The sequence below is a fragment of the Uranotaenia lowii genome, chromosome 1, assembly GCF_029784155.1.
Source record: "Uranotaenia lowii strain MFRU-FL chromosome 1, ASM2978415v1, whole genome shotgun sequence".
NCBI classification, from domain to species: Eukaryota; Metazoa; Arthropoda; class Insecta; order Diptera; family Culicidae; genus Uranotaenia; species Uranotaenia lowii.
The window spans coordinates 187,025,914-187,046,199 of NC_073691.1; the positions used below are offsets into that span (position 1 = coordinate 187,025,914).

General features: G+C 43.4%; 1 protein-coding gene across 1 annotated transcript in view; it reads right to left on the reverse strand.

Moving 5' to 3' along the window:
- LOC129738221 (segmentation protein cap'n'collar) overlaps positions 1-20,286 on the reverse strand; it is a 120,512-nt gene continuing 100,226 nt past the window's right edge. The window contains exons 7-12 of the mRNA XM_055729413.1: positions 18,189-18,361; positions 17,953-18,123; positions 11,551-11,769; positions 11,353-11,443; positions 4,006-5,174; positions 1-3,146 (exon numbers count right to left, since the gene is read on the reverse strand). Of these exons, the coding sequence (XP_055585388.1) occupies positions 2,745-3,146; positions 4,006-5,174; positions 11,353-11,443; positions 11,551-11,769; positions 17,953-18,123; positions 18,189-18,361 (2,225 nt within the window). The 3' untranslated portion in view covers positions 1-2,744. The remainder of the gene's footprint in view (positions 3,147-4,005; positions 5,175-11,352; positions 11,444-11,550; positions 11,770-17,952; positions 18,124-18,188; positions 18,362-20,286) is intronic.

Genomic DNA, 20,286 nt, shown 5'->3' on the forward strand with positions numbered 1-20,286 from the left:
TTTGGATTTCTTAAGTTTTTATTTCTCAGTATAATATAATATATTTATATATGTACACAACAATAGCAATCTTAATAATGACTTACAACTAGTTCCTAGCTTTTGCTTTCCACCACATCGCGATATCTCACCCTCTCGCTTTTTTATATTTTACAATGAGTTTCCGATCACGTGTATTTATGTTGTCGAATCTTTAATTTCCATATTATCATTTTGTTGTATTGCTCAAACCCAAAGCCAAAAGGAAAAAAAACAAGCTTTAAAATTGGAGCAGACAATTTAAACCTAGCCGCTCAAGAATTCTATAATACATTGTGTTTTATTTTTTGTTTCGTTTTTCTTTTCAAATATGGTTCCAGTTATCACGATACGAGTAATCGTAAGTATTGTGTTTTTTTTATCATTTATTAATCACAAACACGCGCACATGTTATCGATTGAAGGTAAAGAACAAAATTGTACCACAGTAAGTGTAACAGTTTTACAGAGGATTATAAGGTGTACTTTCATTCCGTCTAATAACTAGGCAATCACTATCAAAAGCGCAATATTCTTGCTTCGGTGTCGAAGGAGTTAGAAGGGGGAAGAGAAAAAAAACATAACACAACCAATAATTTAAATAACTCAGTTATCATATACATTTGTAAGCGCTAAATAATTAGTTACTCGTTGCATGTTATTTACTTGTGTTTGTAACGAAAAGAGGACATTTGACTGCTTCCATTTAATAATACGACATAAGATTAGTTTCCTTTTTGTTTTCGATTCTCCCGTCATACTTCCTATATGAACTTATCACCGCTAATTTTGCACCACACTCTATTTGTGTTCCAATTTATGTTGCTCATCTCTGTATATTATAAGATTAAATTAAATTATTGAAAAAGCGTGTTCCATGAATTCAATCACCAGTCACGACCGGGGAAAGCCCCGCGTTCCCTCATTAATATCTTCAACATACCACATTTAGAACAGTGCCCAGTTTCCAGCTGAAAAGTGTTAATATTTTACTGTTTTCTCCTGTTTCGTTGGATGAACGAACTCTTTTGAATAGTTTCTTGTTAGTTGTTCTCGGTTTGAAGTTTTTTTTTGTGTCTTATTCAATGCTTTTGTTTTTTTTTGTGTTTCAAGAAAGCTTAAGTTGAGTTGACATTTTTAATTCTGTTGTTTTATTTTACATTTTTATATTTCTTTTTTAATCTCTAAGCAAGATACCGCCTTTTTACAAAAATTTTCGATAAAGATGTTTGATTTCTTTTTGGTTGACTTCGATTCTAGGATAAATTATCAAAAAAGGATGAAAGCTATGAGCATAAATTAAAGCTTTTTGAAAAATCTCAAATTGATTTGAAAAAAAAAATACAAATTTTCATAAAGTGGTTGGTATGGAAAATATTTTGAAAATTGGTTTGCGGTGCAACAAAAGAATAAACGGCATTGAAAATAGCTTCACCAAACAGTCTGATATAAATCGTGCCAACTGTTTTAGCTCATGTCTCGGATGCTGGAAGAAATTTAACCGATTAAATCAATTTCTCGTTCCTTTCTTCGATCTTATAGTTGGGACAATCGAGAGAACTAACACAACTTAACTGGAGACTTCAGTTGTTTGTTTTTTTCAATTGTGGCTTCAAAATGAATCTACATTGACATTTACATTGAAGGTGGCTTACATTGTATTGCGCTAATTCAGAGGTGATAATTCGGGTTGTCTTCATCATCTAAACAAGTTTTGAAGTAAGGCCATTTCACCGTTTGGATTCCATTAAAATTAAAACAATATGCTTGAAGCAAAAGCATTATTCTGTCACTACCTTGATAATTTTTGGTATCCTAAACATTTTACCTTTATTAAGAAAAAAAAAAGAAATAATGTAATCGCAAAAGATTTCTGTGAGTGTTTGTAGTCGAATTCAACCACCGGCTGCACATTGCCGGAATGCAAATAAACAAAGTAGTATACATGATACCAATAATCACTTTGATCAAAATAATTTTGAACAACCGGAATGTTAGTTTTTTGTTCTTTTCTTGTATCATCTGTCTAGCTGCTCACTTTTTGGAAAACCGAACCAGAGTTTTTGGTTTTTTTTTGCAACAAGGAAGCAAAACGGCAACGCTCAATATGAGCGTTTTTTTCTATGCTTGAAACTTTCTTCACCAATGATCAATTTGTCCGCGTCAAGCGGTTCTTCCGACATATGGGATAAATTAAAGCTAACGAAAATCAAACGGAACAATCAATGCTTCTGTTGTTAGGTGTACTGAAATTGAACCCTCAATGTTTAGGAGTTAATATAAGTAGATGACAAACTACCTTAACCGGATACGCTCTAGTGTAATAGGTCATTCTAAACGACAAGCAGTTGCTGAATGATTTAGTTGATTCTAAAAATGTGTCACACCCAAAGCTTCCGGGTGCCGACGGTCCTACGTTGTGTTAAGATTCAAGCTAGCTGTCCGCTGCTGCTGTTTAGTTAATGATTCTTCACTTTAAAATTTCCTGAGGTACGTTCGATTCCATCCTTCACTTATTCTCCGGTCCCCTATTTGTGGAACTTTCTACGGTTTCCCAAATTCTCGTCCTATAGAAACACACGGAAAACGCCCCCTTTTACAGTCCGACTCGGGTTAGTCTAGTATTAGTAGAACAACGTGTGGGGCCACGTGGGGTGCTGTCGGAGCAAATGCTGCTGTTGCTGCTGCTGCTGTTGGTGGTGACAATGATGCTGATGGTACAAGCATCACTCTTTCAATCGATTGCTGCTATTACTGGCAGCACTGCTGGCGGATCCACTTGCTCCTGCACTTCCGCTACTGGTTCCATTCGTCGACGGATGATGCTGCTGCTGGTGATGCTGATGTTGATGCAAATGAACCACCGAAGGAAGCTGATGGTTGCTGTTGCTGGTACCGGTCGCCAGCAGCTGATGTTGAATGCCATGATGATGACCAGCATGCTGATTGTGGTGCAGATGGCTGACTCCACCGGCACCAGCAGACGATAGTTGATCTTGCTGTTGTTGCTGCTGATGTTGGTGCTGCCGGTCAACGGATCGAGGTACGAGCACCACACTTCCATCGGCGCTCTGCTGCAAGCTCCAGTTTTCCTGCGAGTACGGATTGCCGTCACCATCACGGAGGTTCTGAAAGACGAGAGCGAGTTAGACGTTTTGTTCACATTCCAAACTAATACATCTTCTATATTTTTTCTATTTTTAAAAAAAATCTGATTTATATTCTGATTACTAAATTGATTCTAAAGCAGACTTTTATGGTAAAATTATTGCCAATTTTGCTATCACGCTTTGAGAGCCTGTATGAACTGACTGACTGACACCTTATTATGCTATCATTTGAAATTCTACATCAAATTAGGCTGTCAGTTTGCTGTTGATAGTCAATTTGCTAACAAATGTAACATTTTAAACCATAATAATGCCTAATTTTGCTATCGCTTAAAATCAACAGTAAGTTTGCTCTAAGTTAGCTGCTGATACTTGAATTTGGTCTCATTTTGCTATTGATTTCAACATCAAATTCTGCTAGAATAATTTCTGAAATTTTTTGATCGCTTCGACAGTTTTTTATGCCGTGTCACCCTTCCATGCAACTATAAATCATTTGACATTTAATAAAAATTGATTTTTTCAATTCCGTGAACCGACCCCTCTTTAATAGTTTTAAAGCTTCCTGAATTTTGTAAAAAGTTTTCAGCAAAAAAGAGAGGACAAGAGAGTGATAAAAAAGATATTTCGGTTTAGAAATTCAAAAACCGATTTACGACGCACGAGTCCGACGTTGCTGCGAATGCGCAAAGTTCCGTTGAGTCATGGAAACGTGTTCATTCATTACATTTACATTCACTGTTTGATTTAGGCTTTCACTTATTGCATCACCCACTCTTGACCAGACCATTCAAATAGGTATTCGTGCCTCAAGTACCCAGAAATTTTCCATTCTTTTGGAATGTTTATCACAATTAACATTGTCAAGAAATCTTACATGAAAAACGTGCCGATAGAGGGCCGTGAACTTGTCCCGGATACGCTTTTTCTCGGACAGGACCATGTCCTGTTCCCGCAGCAATCGTTCCTTGCGGGTCTTCATGTCTTTCACCTCGTCGGCCAGCGTAACGATCTGATCCAGCTTGCGCTTGCGGCAGTTCTGGGCGGCCACCTTGTTCTTGCCGCGCCGCCTAATGTCCCGGATCAGCGATAGTTGCGTTTCGCTCAGATCGTACTTGGACAGGCGCTCGTTGAATTCGTCCATCGGTAGGTTGATGATATCGTTGCACGACATGGGGATGTGCAGAGCGCGGGCTCGCTTCTCGTCCCGGGTCAGGTGTTCCTCTTCAGCTTTGCGAATCTTTTTATCCCGCGTTTGTGGTTTCGGGTTGGCTCCACCGGCGTTGTGTGGCAGCGTGTAGGTATGATTGTGGTGGATTACATCATGATGGTGGTTCCGGGGCAAAGACGGTATGGTAGGGTTTTGGCGGGCGAAGTCCAGCGAGTACGGATATTTCATGTCCACCGACGAGAGCGGATTGTGAGCGCTGGCTTGATCTTCCTGTTTGGTGACCACTACCGGTCCAACTGCACCCTCGAGATGACTCATCGATCCCGGGGGCATGTAGTCGTATTCGTATTTGATCGGTATGCTTGAGTTCAGTTGATGATCGACACTGGTGCTCGACGATGAAGTGGTATTAGAAGGCGCCAGCGCCGGAATTGTTGTGTTTTGTTCCTGGAAATACCGTTTGGCAAACATGTGGTGCTTTTTCTGAGCTACCGGATGTTGCCGAGTGCCATCGCCAATCCGACTGACACTGGCACTGTAACTGTAGTCGAACGGTCCGCCGTATTTGTTGTGGTATTCTTGGGCCGAATCGCTTCCGCCATCGCCCCATTCTCCGTCCGACAGCGAGGGCACACGCTCCGAGCCCATCGATGAGACGGCACTGTCACTGGACGCGTCAAGCCGATCCCCACCTGTTGCGCCTCCGGTTGCCGATGCTCCTCCGGCAGATGAGCCGTTCAGAGACATCGAAACAGCTCCAGCAGAATTGGCGATCACGGTAGCCGCCGCACTTCCACCGATGGCACCGGCACCACCCAAAACCGAAGAGTTGCTACTGGTGGCGTTATGTTCCAGCATTCGCATGGTGTACATTCCTGGAATGGATAGAGGGAAGTTAGTTTTTTTAGTGAGTTGGCTAGTGATGGATCTAGCGTTAATTAATGATTTGTTTTTCAATAAGGCAACAAAGCACCGACGTATTTCCTTAAAATACAACCATTGGGTGGTCAGACCCATACCTAAGACTGTGTACGGGGAAAGCATTCTGTTGGACACGAATTCTTCTGGCCAGTTTGAAGGATAGTGCACGCGGTCACATTCTCTCCGCGCCGGGGTAAATCCCCTTTTTCGATCGGCTTCCAGCAGCTGCTTCTACCAGTGTAGTCGTAGTTGATAAAATACGTCGACAATGATAAGAGCCCGATTGTTGACGTTTTTGTTCTATTCAAAGTAACCTCTCTATACCCTTTTACCTTACATGAATAACTGTATAACGTTTTGAGTGACCGCCGAAAAAGTGCCGTCACTTTGGGTGGTGTTTTTATGCTTCGTCAACTGGCTTGCAGAGTGTGGTTAAAAATAGTCACAAATAATCACGAACGCCGAGCAACAACACAACACTGCAACAAGTGGCTGACTTTTCCTTCTTTCAACGTTATTAGATCGTATCGTGGTGGTTTTTCACTTTTCGCCCTCGATAACCGCCGATATAACCGTCTCAAGAATCTGCGCGCGCGGCCAGTTAGTAAATAGAAATGACTTGCAAATGCGTTCACGATTTTTGAACGCAGTCGCAGCAGACCCACCAGTGCAGTGTAACTCTACTACTTAAAACTGTCCACTACTGGCTTTCTCGCTTGGCGATGATTTGGTCTTCTACAACAATGTATGCCGACGATGTGTTTGCTGCTGGCTCAGCTTAAACGCGCCCCGGCGCAGAAATGTGCTGACAAAGTCGAAAATGCTAATATAGAATTATTCGTTACTGCAACTGAGTGATACGTGCACGTTGAGGGCTTTACTGTGCATCGACGCCCAACTGTTTAGCTCTCTTCCCGAAACCCTTGCCTTGGTCTTGATTTGGTTGAGTGGCCTCCGGCTGGCTGGCTGGCTAGCCAGTTACGAGACGGCCTTGGCGGGTCGCTTATTTGAAAACGGATGCAACACTCTTCATTCCCCCGATAACTGCGCCGTTAGAGATGGGAAGCGTTATCGAATTTCACAGGAAAGCGCGAACTGTTTGGCTGCTATCTTATCAATCCAACCACACGATAGGTAGGTATTTGCGCAAAGGTACACAAACTGTTGGTCCTGTCTTGATGAAAATGACGATGATGATGATGATGATGACGGTGGTGATGTGTAGGGTGATAGGGGTGATAGCCATTGCGTTATCAGCTGAACCTTTTTTTTTTGTCTAGCTTTCATTCGGTGATGCTTTCGCTCTTTGCTTCTATGTGTGCCAAGATTTTTTCTTCCATTTGTGATCCGCACCATCAGGATAAGTAGGCGGGTCACGTAGGCCTCCAAATGGAATCGATTGAAAATTTGCAGTTGTCTGTTCTAAAAACGATTGGTTATTATGGTTATGATGTTGATCTCAAAACCAGTTCGAACCGAGAAAGATCGTCGGACAGGAGCCATGGCAGATAACTTCGGAGCGGGGGTCACGGGGAAGTCGTTGATCGGGCCAGAGCCAAGGAAGGTCGTCGACCACTGGAAAGAGGTCGGTCCGAAACCGTTTGGAAGGTCGTTGGACCGATGCCATGGAATATCGTCAATCCTGATACGATGGAAGACCGTAGAGACACTGCAAGGTCTTCGGATCAGAGCCAGAGTAGAAGTTCAACCTCCTCGTTGTCCAGAGCGAAAACGTGTCTAATTATGAAGACTTTGGTAACGAGCTGGTATCTTTATGGGTTGACTAGCACCAAGCTGATGCCTTATTAAGGGGAGTAAAATCTACCTAAAACTGCTTGTGGCTGAGGAGGTGGTTATCTACCATTCCGTCAAACCTTTGCAAGTCTCCTAGGCAAGCTTCGAAAACAGTTGCTTGACTGACCATCTCGTCTTGGGCTTTGTAAGAGTCTAGGCCCATTGTCAGGCCCCCGAAAGGAACTCTACATTAGCTCCGAACCTAACGATGGCCATGTCTAAGATGGGGGACCTATGCAGATTGGTCGAGTAAATTTAACTATCCGCAAAATAAGGATTGGCGTAAGGATAAAGGAAAATAGGGTTGCCATGTGACTCAACACCTGGGACCCTAAACCTTCCCGAGAATAGCTAGTCCGGCAGGATTGCGTCAACAGCGTGTCAGGAGCCTTTAAGTTCAAGCCGACTAAGGTGCTCTGGGAGAAAGCAGAGTTACATGCTTTCAGTAGGAAGTGACCGATAGGGTAATAAACCAAGACGGGATCACACCATGGGGTAGATACCGTCCCACTAAACTTCAATCATTGCCACAGAGCAAACCAGCTATAGGGTAGTGTAGTATTATTTTATTTACATGATGTTCCGTCGCACGACATAACCTGATGAACAATGTTCATCCAATTCACTCGGTCCATGGCAACCGTTCTCCAACTTCTCGGGCATCTTGGCATCTTGGCACTTGGTCTAACCACCTTGCTCGTTGCGCCCCTGCTCATCTTGCTCCTACCGGATTCGCAGCGATCACCTGTTTTGCAGGACAGTCGTCCGGCCTTCTCGTAACATGTCCTGCCCAGCGTATCCATCTAGCCTTCGCCACCTTCTGGATACTGGTGGTTCATCCTACACTGCACACTCCGTTTTCCTACACGCCGTCAAAGCTGCTGGCTCTTAAAACTCGTCGCTCGAATACTCCGAGTGTACGCAGGTCCTCCTCGAGCAATATCCATGTCTCGTGCCCGTAGGAAACAACCGGTCTAATGAGGGTTGCACTTCGTGCGAGGGCTAAGTCTTCTCGACCGTATAGTTCTTGTGAAGTCCATAGTACTTCTGTACGACTTCTGCTGATCGTTCACCGCCGGATCTAACGACTGGTATCTTTGTCTGCGGTCACCAGTGAGCCGAGATAGATAAAATCTTCGACCATCTTCAGCTTGTCACCGTCGATCGTGACCTTGTTATTACTGGACAAGCGGGCTCAGTCGGTCTCGGATCTGCAGGCCAGCATATATTTCGTGTTGGACGTATAAATCATTAACCCAATCCTTCCTGCTTTGCGTTTCAGTTTGGGGTAGATCTCCTCAACCGCCGCAGATGATGTCAACTATATCAATGTCTCTCGGCAAAGCAAATCAGTTCACAACTTCTGGCGCCACGTTGAACATCATGCAGGATACACCATTGCCCTGTTGAAACCCTCTGCGCGATTCGAATGAACTCGGCAATTCACCTGAAGTCCGCACACAGAACTGCGTTCCATCAATCTACGCTGGTAGTGTAGCAAAAGGATGTGATTTCAGACGCGCGAAAGGCTTTGTGATAGCCAAAGTTAGCGGGATCTTCTGTTGTAGCTGCTCTGGTCTTTGGAGAAGTTTGGCACTATGTTGGATAAAATCGTCGAGGAGCTCACGGGTAGGAGCTCCGTGGTTATTGCCGGAGATTTCAAAGTGTGGGCTGAGGAATGGCAGATCTGTACAAGACCTGGTAAAAGTTGCTTATACCTGAACCTACCAATGTGAATTCATCGGAGGATGAGTGATTCCTTCACGAAAAACGACCACTTTGCTGTCCGCTATCGATGCCTTAAGGATGGTGGTAACGATACTAACTAAAAGTTGGAGCGCACCGTCAGAAATGTACCCAAATAAATAGCAAGAAATTTTGAATGAGCTTTTTCCACAGGCCAGCACAGTATTACCAGTTTTCCTTCAGAGTGCTGTTATGACTATGATATGATTCAAAAGGAACGGATAACAACGTAGGAACTTCGTCACATCGTTGAGTATCTCTATCCGAGCTCCCAATAAGACATTTCGAACGTTGTAGTAAAGCCACGATCATGGGATTCCCTGAAACGTCCCGGTCTTCATTGTATGTATGGAAGAGACAAAATGGTCCTTCTGACAAGAACGGGCCATTAGAAAGCTATCTGGAGGTAGATCCAGAGGTACACTCTTCGACAAACCGGTCGGTTTCCGGAATTGCTTCATCAGAATCGAGAATCGAGTCATATATATGTGACCGTTTCTGTGCGTTTCTCGTGATTCTAGACCTCTGTAGAACTGCTCTACTATGCTGGAAAGCTTTGAGTTACTACAATCTAGGTACAGATTACTAGACCTGGCGAGATGGTTTTCATAAAAACTATCGAGTCAAAAACACACTTGGCCTGAGATAAAAATCGTTGTATTTTGTTTCGAAATAACTGTTTATATCACGTTTTCGAGTGTTGACCGGAAGCGACAAGCAAGCAATGAGATTTTACACAAAATTTTTGCGTTTTCCAGGCAAAATTTTATATGAAAAACAATGTCTCGATAAGGTATTCCGGAAGTTGAAATGGAAATATACTCCTGAATATATACTTGTAAGTATATTAACAGAATGCTGTTCAAAAATTCGTGCGAAAAAACTTCGGAGATTTTGCCATACACCAAAAACTTCGACCAAGGTAAATGTTAGGGAGATACTTTGGAGAAAATGTAGTTGGTTGCCAAATTAATGCTCTGACACTCTATTTGCCAGTCTGCAACCGGTAAATCGTACTGTTTGTTGAATGATACAAAGTTTATGTGACACTATGGCGGTTGAAATGAATGTCGTAAAACTACCACCATCTACACAGAATGTAATCTTGAAAAACTGACTCATTTTTTACACGTTTTTGTGACGAGATTGATAGTCGAATGTTTTTTGTAAATTTCTTGGTCTGTTAAAATTTAAAATTAAGCTGTGGAGCAGTTTGTTGAAACCAATCTAAAACAAGATACCTTTTATGAAATCTCATTCGCCCTTCAAGGTGTGTTGTGCGCTCTCCATAGCCATTATCTTCAAATTGTTCAGGTATGTTAATTTCCGAAAGCGATGACAAACCAGCTTAATAGATTTTAGTTTCATCGATTATCCTATCGCACATCGAACGGGATAGACGAGAGGAAGCATAATTGCTGACCAAACAACGTTGTAGTTTTCACTCCCCCCGTTCGTTGCCCGTGACTCGTCTTCTGTTGCTTTATGGAATGTGTACGTACAAGCCGTCGTTAGTAATTGATTGTGTTCTTCTGAGCAAATATCGTATCGCGTTTATGCTTCACAAGGTTGCCAACTGACGCCCAAACTGTAGGTACGCCCTAGCAATGGGAAACGATCATCCGGAGGGGAAAGTTTTTCTTAGCGCTTTCCATTCAACTCTAGGCGGAGCAGCACAGGCTCATCGTGGAGAATAGAACAGAAAACAGATAGAACGAAAATTAATTCTAAACATTCTACGAACCGCAAGGACTGGAAAGGACCCCAAAAAACGTAACACTTTTTTGCTATTGGAGAACCATTTTTCCCCTATTATTCGGTTCCGAATTGACGGTCTTCGCCTTGTTCGGCGTATCGCGACGACATGACTAAGCATTTAAAAATAGTAACCGTGCGCGGTGGTAAAATTCAACCGAAAACACGCTGGCGCGAATCATTGCACTGGTCAAGCGACTGGGGAGCAGCAATGGCAGCACACATGCGGTTGCCACCGGCTGGCTGATTGCTGTTGGTGACGCCGAATTGATGAGAATGAGAACCCTCTGCTGAGCACGGACACATCCGCCGTCAACGGTTTCTCCCTTCTGTGCGGTGCGGTTGAGTGAGTTGTCCCTTTCGATGGAGGCACTTTCTTTCAGTTCCAGTCCTCCTCGCCTGTAGCTGCCACATGGCTCCATTTCTTGCACTCTTTCTCATCGCTAATCGGTTCATCATGGCATATCATTACCGATTATAGGAACACACATGTACTTGGCGATTGGTGTTTTGAGTAATGTGCAAACACAAATGTCCGCTTGTCTAGGTTTTCAAGCACAAAAGTCGTCGTCAGCGCTGATTTTGGGTTTCGCTCTCTACAGAGACTTTGACATCGGTGGCGTATTCGTAGCATATCGCGAGAATCAGCGTGCGCGCGCCATTCGCAAACTGGGCCAGATAAGGATTTTGCTCGCCGACACTCTTTTCGTTTCCGTCCACTTTTATGGACTTCATACTGATTGATGTATGATTCTACTGATTTTAAGGCCTTAACAGTTTTTTTTGTAGAACGTAAAATTCCTTTAATAGTTTTTTTTTCATTCGGTCTAAACTTACCTTCATTGACGGCAATATCCATCAGCTGCAAGTCGTCATCGAGAATCGAGTTGAGAAAACCATCGGTGTGATTCATCTCCGATGATGCATTCTGAAATGGGACAAAGTTGCAGTTACGATGAGAAACTTTTGAATTAAAAAAAGAACGTTGAATTAAGAGCTATCCAGCTATTCAAACGGGAAGGCGAGGGAACTCACCGAATAGTACATCATCTCGTGGTCCATCTTGTAACCGGTTGCGCCGGCATCGGTTTCCGAGGTCGAGTTGGTCAGATGCATGCTGGTGGCGACGGCCGACCCCAGGTTGGGCCCGTAGTGGGGCTGCGTCGGTCCGATGTCGGCCAGCGATGCGTTCTGCAGCACCGCGGCGTGCGATGGATGATGGTACTGACCATGCTGGGGAATGGCACCGGTTGGCTGTAGGAGGAAAAAAAAAGATTAAAAAAAAACGTTGTTTAATTTTGACGTGGCCAGAATAATGAGCTTATGGATATCCGTAATGCAACTTAATAGACAGCTAACCTTTTTTTGGAGATGTACAAAAGAAGGAGCAAAAATCTAGACACTATAATTTAAAAAATACTGTAATGTAAAGCTGAGTGTTGGTATAAGAGGGTTTTGTGAACAATAAGAGTAATCATATCGTCCGCATCGATAATGATCCATTATATGCGATGATTTGAATGGCGAGCTTATGTTTAACGTGGGTAGACAATAAGCTGTACTGATACAAAACAATTTTTTAAGGTTTTGTAATACAGGTTACACTAAGATCTGTATCGAAAAGTGACAACGAGTTGTCCTTGAAGGATATCCCTAGATCCGGAAGAAAACCTGGTTCCGGTCAGCCCCAGTTGGATACTGAAGTAGTCGCTCATATCAAACATGACCGATCGGTATCAACGCGTGATTTGACTAAAAAGTTCAAAACCAGCATTGGGATGATTCAGAGAATTAAGGCCAGGAACTTCTTGAAGACGTACAAGAAGCGGAAGGTACCTAAGAAATCAGTAGAGCAACAATCTCGAGCAAAAACAAGGGCCCGGAAACTTTACGAATGGATTCTGGACAACAGCAACAAGTACATCTTAATGGACGAGGAAACCTAAGTCAAACAGGATTCAATCGTGCCGATTGCACGATTGCGATGGAAAAATTAGAGTTAATGGTTCTAGTATGGCAAGCTATTTGTACCTGTGGTCTGCAGTCGAGTATTTTCTCCACAGTATCCTCCTCTTTTCTGATAGAATTTGGCGTCCGCACATTACGCCAAGCCTGTACTGCAGTGAAGAAAAACATCCATCCACCAAATTGTCCAGATCTCCGACCGATTGAACGATATTGGGCGATTGTGAAGAGGGGGAGTTTCTTAAAGCATGGAAGAATTCGAGAAAAATTGGAAGGCAGCATCCAGTACAAAAGCTACCTGTAGAACCTGATAGAAGGCATTTCATCAAAAGGCGGACTCTCTGACAAACAGTTCGGATTATGGAAAAGTCGCAGTGAATGCCATCCGTAACAGGCTGAACGACAACAAAAGCAGAGGGTTGCCTTTTCCCGATGAGAAAGGCCGGCAACAGCGTCTGTTGGACAGCTATATAGCGTTTTAGCTCACAACCCGAATTAGTAAATATCCCAGCATATCGTTGCAGACTGCTGGAAAACTACTTCCACAACCACCATCTGCAGAATATGATCAGACCACAGAAAGAAAAAAGACACTATGAAAGTCACGGTGGGTGTTCCTCAAGGACAGATGCTCGACCCAGTTCTGTGGAACATCACGTACAACGAACTTCTGGTGATAAATCTCCCATGGGGAGTCAAACTAGTGGGTAACGCAGGCGACGCTGTCCTCGTAGTAGCGAGCTCTTGTACCGGCACCGGAGCGATTGAGACTGTGGGGAACTGGATGCATTCGAAAAGGCCGTGTCTGGCTCACTACAAAACCAATCGTTTCATGTTGCCCTGGGACCGAGTGATATTGAGTCCAAACCCGTAATCAAGTACCTGATTGTGTTGATCTACGATCGGCTTAGCTTCAAAAGTCACGTAAAGTACATCTACAAGAGTACGGCCCAAGTGCGGCCCTGGGCGATCAATGTCACCTGTAACCTGTAGGACTCAACAGTTTGTAGAGATTGATGCATCTACGGGTTAGATGCGAACGTCGGTGCATATCTTGGGGAGTGACCTACGTAGTGGCAGGGCTCATGTCCATCTCGGTTCTAATGGAGAAGGACGTTTTTTGCTGCAACATGAAGAAAGACGCTAGAAAGGCTTCGATGACCAGTAACTGTGAGACAGCTCAGTCAAAGAGAGGAAAGCGGACTCATTGTCTTATCCCGAACATCGGAATAAGGAGGTCTCGCCACTCAACCGGACTTGCAGGGACATGAACGAGACGCCCGAGCACGTGGTTTTCAACTGTCCAAGGTTCAAAAGGTCACGAGCCACAAGGAGGATGTGCAAGAATACCAACACTTGGCACGCGATCAACGAACGAAAGGTTAGTTCAGAGTATGATTGGCCTTTTTTATTAGTCGATCACTCAGGTGGTAAATCCTTTTTTTTTCAGATTGCATTCCAAGGCACGGCGAGCCTCCTTTTCCCCCCAGTTTGCTACTATGGGTCCATGGGTGTAATTTATCGACTCTAGATACTATTTACCCTTACACCATAAAGTTTACTTGGGGTCTCTGGCCATAATTCCCATCCGGACCAGCAACTAGGGCTATACCCGTGTTGCAATACTCGTTTTCGAAACACCTCCTGCTTATATACCCCGCCTCTTATTACGATTCAAGACTAAGGACCTCTCCTCGAACGACTTGAGGCCCGACCTTTCCTGTGTGCTCCGCCTCTATTTGAGTTAACTATATGAGACCAGAGACCTCTCCTCTAACGACTTGAGGTCTTGGCTCCGCTTGTTTTGGCTTGAGGCCCTCTCTCCTTTGATCGTCCGTGTGCCGAATCGAGAACAACTTATCCTGGACACGCGCTTGTTACAGCACACGTCCGAGACTTTACGGAACTAATCGGATGATTCCCGGAGAAGACGCCTTCCTTCACCGACTCAAGTGATTCACCTGCCGACGACGAGAAGTCTCTCTACCTGGGAGTATTCCGCGGCGCGGCCTTCCCCCACGAGTTCGACTGCGAAGAAGGTATTGTCTTATCCCCGCAGTTTGCTTCGTAAGGGAAGCGTTCTACTCGGATACTCCGCGACGGTGAAGGTATCCTACACTACGTTCGTGACGTACCTAGCAACTCGGCATACGCTGAAAGTAGACTCTTATCTTTGAATGCTTCGGACGCACTCGACTCGAAACTCCCCCGCCGAAAGGGCATTCTACTCCGACCGTGGTGCGGTCTTCCTTCTTTCTTTGGTTGGCAACTATGGGGCTGGCAACCCTAGGCTGCTTGTGTGCCGTGTGTCACAGCACAGGTACGGGGCTTTTTACGCTGATGACTAAGATGAATCCCTACAATGATGAAACCACTCTACCCGAAAGTATTCTCCACCGTCGCAGGGGGGACGTTCTACTAGAGTTTGATTGGCCGTTTTTGTTTTTCAGTTGGTAACTATTGGTAAATCTCGGTTTATGGATTCTATTCCAAGGCACAGCGGGCCACCTGGACCCCCCAGTTTGCTAGTCTGGGTCCATGGGTACAATGGGGTCCATGGGTACAATACAAGACTCGTGACTCCGACTATAGACTCGAAACTCCGTGTATACCTCCTACTCTCTAAACTCTACCTGGGGCCGCAGACCTATAGTTCCCAACTCGAACTGTTTAACACACTATCCTTCAATAGTGGGAGGTCTATTCGTGCTAGTGCGCTCCAAGGTAATACTCATAGGCAAGACCCCTTTCAGCAATACCTCTCATCATTACGACTCGAAGTCTGAACTCAACTCTAACGACTTGAGAACCGGCATCTCCTCTCAGGTTCCTACATAAACCTCTCCTCTTCGCGACTCGAGGCCTGATCTCTCCTCTCAAGACTCAAGGCCCGATCTCTCCTCTAGGGTCTCGAGATCTGGCCTCTTCTCGTAATAACTCGAGGTTAACACTTTATACCCCTTCTCTTGTTGATGAAAGTCCTGATTTTTCCTCTTGCGACTCGAGACTCGACCTCTTATCGTGAAGACTCGAGGTTGGTCACACAAACCTCTCCTCCTGAAGACTCGAAGCCTGACCTCTCCTCTGACGACTCGAAGCCCAACCTCTTATCTCCAGGATTCGAGGTTTGCCACCTTTATGCCGGTCGTGTGCCGATCGAAAGCAGCTAATCCTAGACTCGCACCTGTCACAGTACACGCGCGGGACTTAACGCAACTACTTGGATGATCCCGACGAAGACGTCATCCTACTCCGACTCGAATGGCTCACCCGGCGTCGAGAGCCACTCTACCCGTAGGAATACCCCGATCGTGGAATTTCCAGTGCGAAGAAAGTACAGTCTTATATCCGCAGCATCAATCGTTGGGAACCGCACTACTCAGATACTTCCGGAAGGTGGAGCATTCTATGCACGAACGCGGCGTACCTACGGCATCCGCTACGCGAAAGGTGTTGCCTTATCTTTGTAGCTTCAAACCGTGGGGTCGGACGCACTCTACTTGGCAGCCCCCCCGTCGATGGGGTCAGTCTACTCCGACCGTTGTCCGGTCTTCTTGTATCCCTTTAGCTAGGAACCCTAAGATTGACCTGGAAAGAAGTTGAAATACACAGCATATATGGAATAATGTGCATGCGATCCCACGTAGTGAATGTCGTGTGTACGTCGCATGCGAGGGTATTTGAGTACAAGGCCTTCATTCCAGCGAACATCGTAAGCCGGAATCATTTGTGTCAATGTCTGAGCAGAACTCATCCAAGTCATAGCGTATAGTCCCGAGCGTGTGCTGTGAGTGACTCCCAAGATTACTACTCTGAGTTCATAGGTACCATGGTTCTACTTATGGTCCTCCTTATTCGAGGATACGGTCACTTTGAACACAATGCGCAAAAAGTATTTACCGCCTGGGTGAACAACTTTTAAAAAAAGAACCTAACAAAGGCCTATCGGTCATTTGAAAGGAAGGCAAACAAACTGAAGATATTTTTACATCAGAGAACACACGTACCCAACACAGATTTAATGCACTTCAATGTATTGAGCACCCAACTGGGATGATTAATACAGTGAGCGAAATGAGAATAGCACCACTAAGTGTTTTGCCTGTTAAAATATCAATGATCGAAAAATACGAAAATTTTCTTCCACAGTTTGTTCTGAATTGCTTAAGGGATAAATCAAGCATAAGTTTACTTTTTTTGGACGATGCTATTTGAGCTGCAATTCTTTTCCAAACTACTTACTTTCTTCATTAAAATGACGTGAAATGATGAAACAAACATTCGGGATTAACTTTGAATCAGAAAAAATAGGTTGGAAATAAAAAACTTTGATTTTGTTAAGTAAACCACACTTTTTTCCAGTTTCAAGTCATGGATGGCAGCACTATCTTGCAGTTAAAACCAAATTAAGTCTCAATATTGATTTTCCAGGTTTATTTAGGCCCATATTCATCATTTTGAGGTATGTTCGCATCACAGTTTTGTGGAAGTTCACGCTGCAGAAAGCTTTTCCGAATTTGCAAAAGAATCACCAGCACAAAAATATACAACCGCCAAAATTCCTGCTCATCTCAACTTTCGATTCAATTGCAAATAATACCAATAATACTGCTAGCCGTCTGGTCCATCAAGCTCCATCGCAAAGTATAACTTTATTCTGATAATCGGTCCAAAAAATTCAATTTTAGTGACCTTTATGCAATTCTTATTTTTTTCGATTTAGTGATCTTAGAATTTCCAAAGCGTTCACAAGGTACATGTATTTATTTCTTGACCAAGCATCTCCAGCACTCCTAATTAATCCCGGATATTCGCTAATAGGCATGAATTTGGTTAAATGGCAAGATAGTGCTGCCATCTATGCCTTAAAACTAGAGAAATGGTGTTTGACTATTAAACTACATTAGTATTTTTGAATTCCAACCTGCGTTTTGGATTTAAACTCAGCCTCAGCTATTCTTATTTCGCACCCCTTTTCACATTTTTGGTCCTCAACGCCAATTGCTACGTCCATAAAAAGTAAACTTATGCTTGATTTATTCGTTAAGCAATTCAGAACAAACCGTGGAAAAATTTTTTTCGTAATTTTCAAACATTCATATTTTAACAAGCAAAACACATAGTGGTGCTATTCTTATTTCGCTCACTGTAGAAGTATTTTCAAAAACGTGGTAGTATCCAAATTCGAAACCGCGGGATCACGGAAATACCTTCTCATTCGACGTAGTGTTGGATTTCAGCTGGGTGCACTGCTGGATAATCTCATGGATATCAGATCCAGTATCAAGACGTCTCCAAATCTCGTAGTTTGCACAAATTTTTACAGTGCATATGGGGAATGTACTACAGGTGAGTATTGCAGAGCGTATTTGACGAAAACCTAAAGCATTTGATAGTTTCTATGGGTCGATTTTCAAATTTTTTGGATTCATTGCTTTTTTTGTTACTTAAGAATTATCTAACCAAACTCACCTGATACGAGTAGTGGTGGGGCGCGTAGTGGTGATGGGCGTGTGGATGGGCCGGTCCGGCCATCTCGCCCATCCCCATGCCGACGCCCATGCCCGGTGGAAAGCTCAGCAAGTTGGCCAGATCCTGCCAGCGCTGTTCCATCGAAACGGCCCGGCTCAGCGGCACGCGGGACTGGAAGTCATGAGAAAATAAAATATTAATTTTGAAAATTACAATTTTGAAGGAAACTATTTTACAGGATCAACATCGAAGGGACCGAAAACTGCAAGTTTGAATGAGTGTGCCATACTGGGGGGACACTCGGGCGGCATCTGGGAACCGGAGATCGCGATCGTACGCGACGGAATGGTCTGACTGCCGCACCTGTGGGTAGTTTCCGCCGCCAGACGATAACAACGTTTGTTGCTCGCTAGGGTAGTCATTAATTAAAGCTGGCAGGCAGGCTCATCTCGAACGGGGACGGAGGTGGAAGCAAATTTGATAATACGTGTAGCTTAAGGGATGGATTTGATTTTTTTCTATTCAATTTTGACCAGTACTTGTTATGTGTATTGTGAGCGGGAAGGGAATTTCGTAGTTGAAAAATGAATACACAAAGTATAGAGAACTGATCCAGCTGGTCAGTGTCTAAAGTGTGGGACTGTTTCGGGAGGATGAGGAGGTTCGGGAAACGGAAAAAATTAATTCTATATCATTTTCTTCAATTTTCAAACGTTGAAGGTCAGGTCGCAGAATGTAACGTCCAATCGTTTCAAACGCACATGGGCGTACTTTTAGTTGGTAATGCTTATGTCACCGGCGGCGGCGGGAGGAAAACGGTAGGGCCGTTTCAGTTAAATGTTTCTCCACTGATGTGCGTTTTGATGTGATTATTAGTGGTACCGTAAACTGGGGGAACTTTGATCACTTTTTTCATTAATTTTTGAATATTTTGGAAGGGGTTGCTTTTTCGTAATACCTAAAAGCTTTAAAACCCTTACTGAGGTGAGGAGTATCAAACATGATCATTGACTGCAGTAAATTCAAACGACATTTGTGGCCATAATTAAATGTTTGTTACAAAACCAGATTTCGAGTTTCGGGGTAACTTTGATCACTTTGGTTTAAACGTACCTCAACATCTTCAAATTTATTGTTTTTGCACAGAAGGCTCAAAATATCGATAACAGTATTTTTTGTTTGGACTCGATTGAATTTTTCAACGTTTTCTTTCAAAAACAAATATACTCAAAAGGTGGACAATGTTGCTGCATACATTTAAGGGCAAAATTATAAACATTTCTTTATATTTTTTGGCCTCAAAAACAAATGAAATTTTATCTTCATGCAATTCCCTGAGTCCTCGCACTGTTCCTATGTTCTTTTTTTCAACAAACTTAATCATTTGATAGGGTTTTAAGCCATTTTTTCTATACGAGCTTTTTCATGGAAAATGACCGATTTTTTTTCAATATCCAAAAATTATCATCAAATGACCATAAAAATAACACTTAAACTAAACCCAAACCAAGAAAAAAGTGGAACTTTCACATTAAACAACCCATTTGCTCCTAAATGCTTAGATTTGATCAGGAGAGATGTTTGTTTGTGAGCCTTCAAAAACCAAGATATTTTAAGATTTTAAAATTACATTTGAAGAAATATAAAAAATCTTCTAATAAAAACCAAATTTAGCTTATTTGTAACTTAATTTATAGGCTTTCAAAGGTAGTAAACAGTTTTCAGATATTTTAACTTTAAACTTAGTTAATGATGATTATCTGCAAAAATTTCATGTTGATCAAAGTTACCCCGCTGATCAAAGTTTCCCCAGTTTACGGTACGTATCTATATGTTGTATTTTTTTTTTGTTTTGAGGGTACGGCCAAAGTGCCAGCCGATTTCCTGCGCGTATTTGTCGACGCAGCTCGTCGAGTGCTCGTCATCAGCAGCAGTTACAAAGCCAGCAAAGGTAAAACAGTACCTTATAATTTACGGTAGCCATATCTACTGGACTGTGCATTATTTTTTTGTGCCCTACAAAAAAGCCGTGCGCCGGTTTAGTTCGGAGTTGACCGTCGCGGCTCTTTTAGAGTTCGAGGTCTCCATATTCCGTGTCTTTTTGCACGACACATCAGTAGACGACGTACGTGAAGTGCCATAGTGCGTTGTCGTCGGGTACCGGTCACTTGTGCTCCAGAGAGCCCCGCAACGCCAAGATTCGTCTCAGGCCCTTGAAATGGAACCGTTTTGTAGACACTCACCGCATCGGACTAGGTCAAGGGTTATAAGGCTAAGTTGTCGACAACGTTAGGGCAAAAAAGTTCCCTCACAGATCTGTGTCTGCACGCTCTC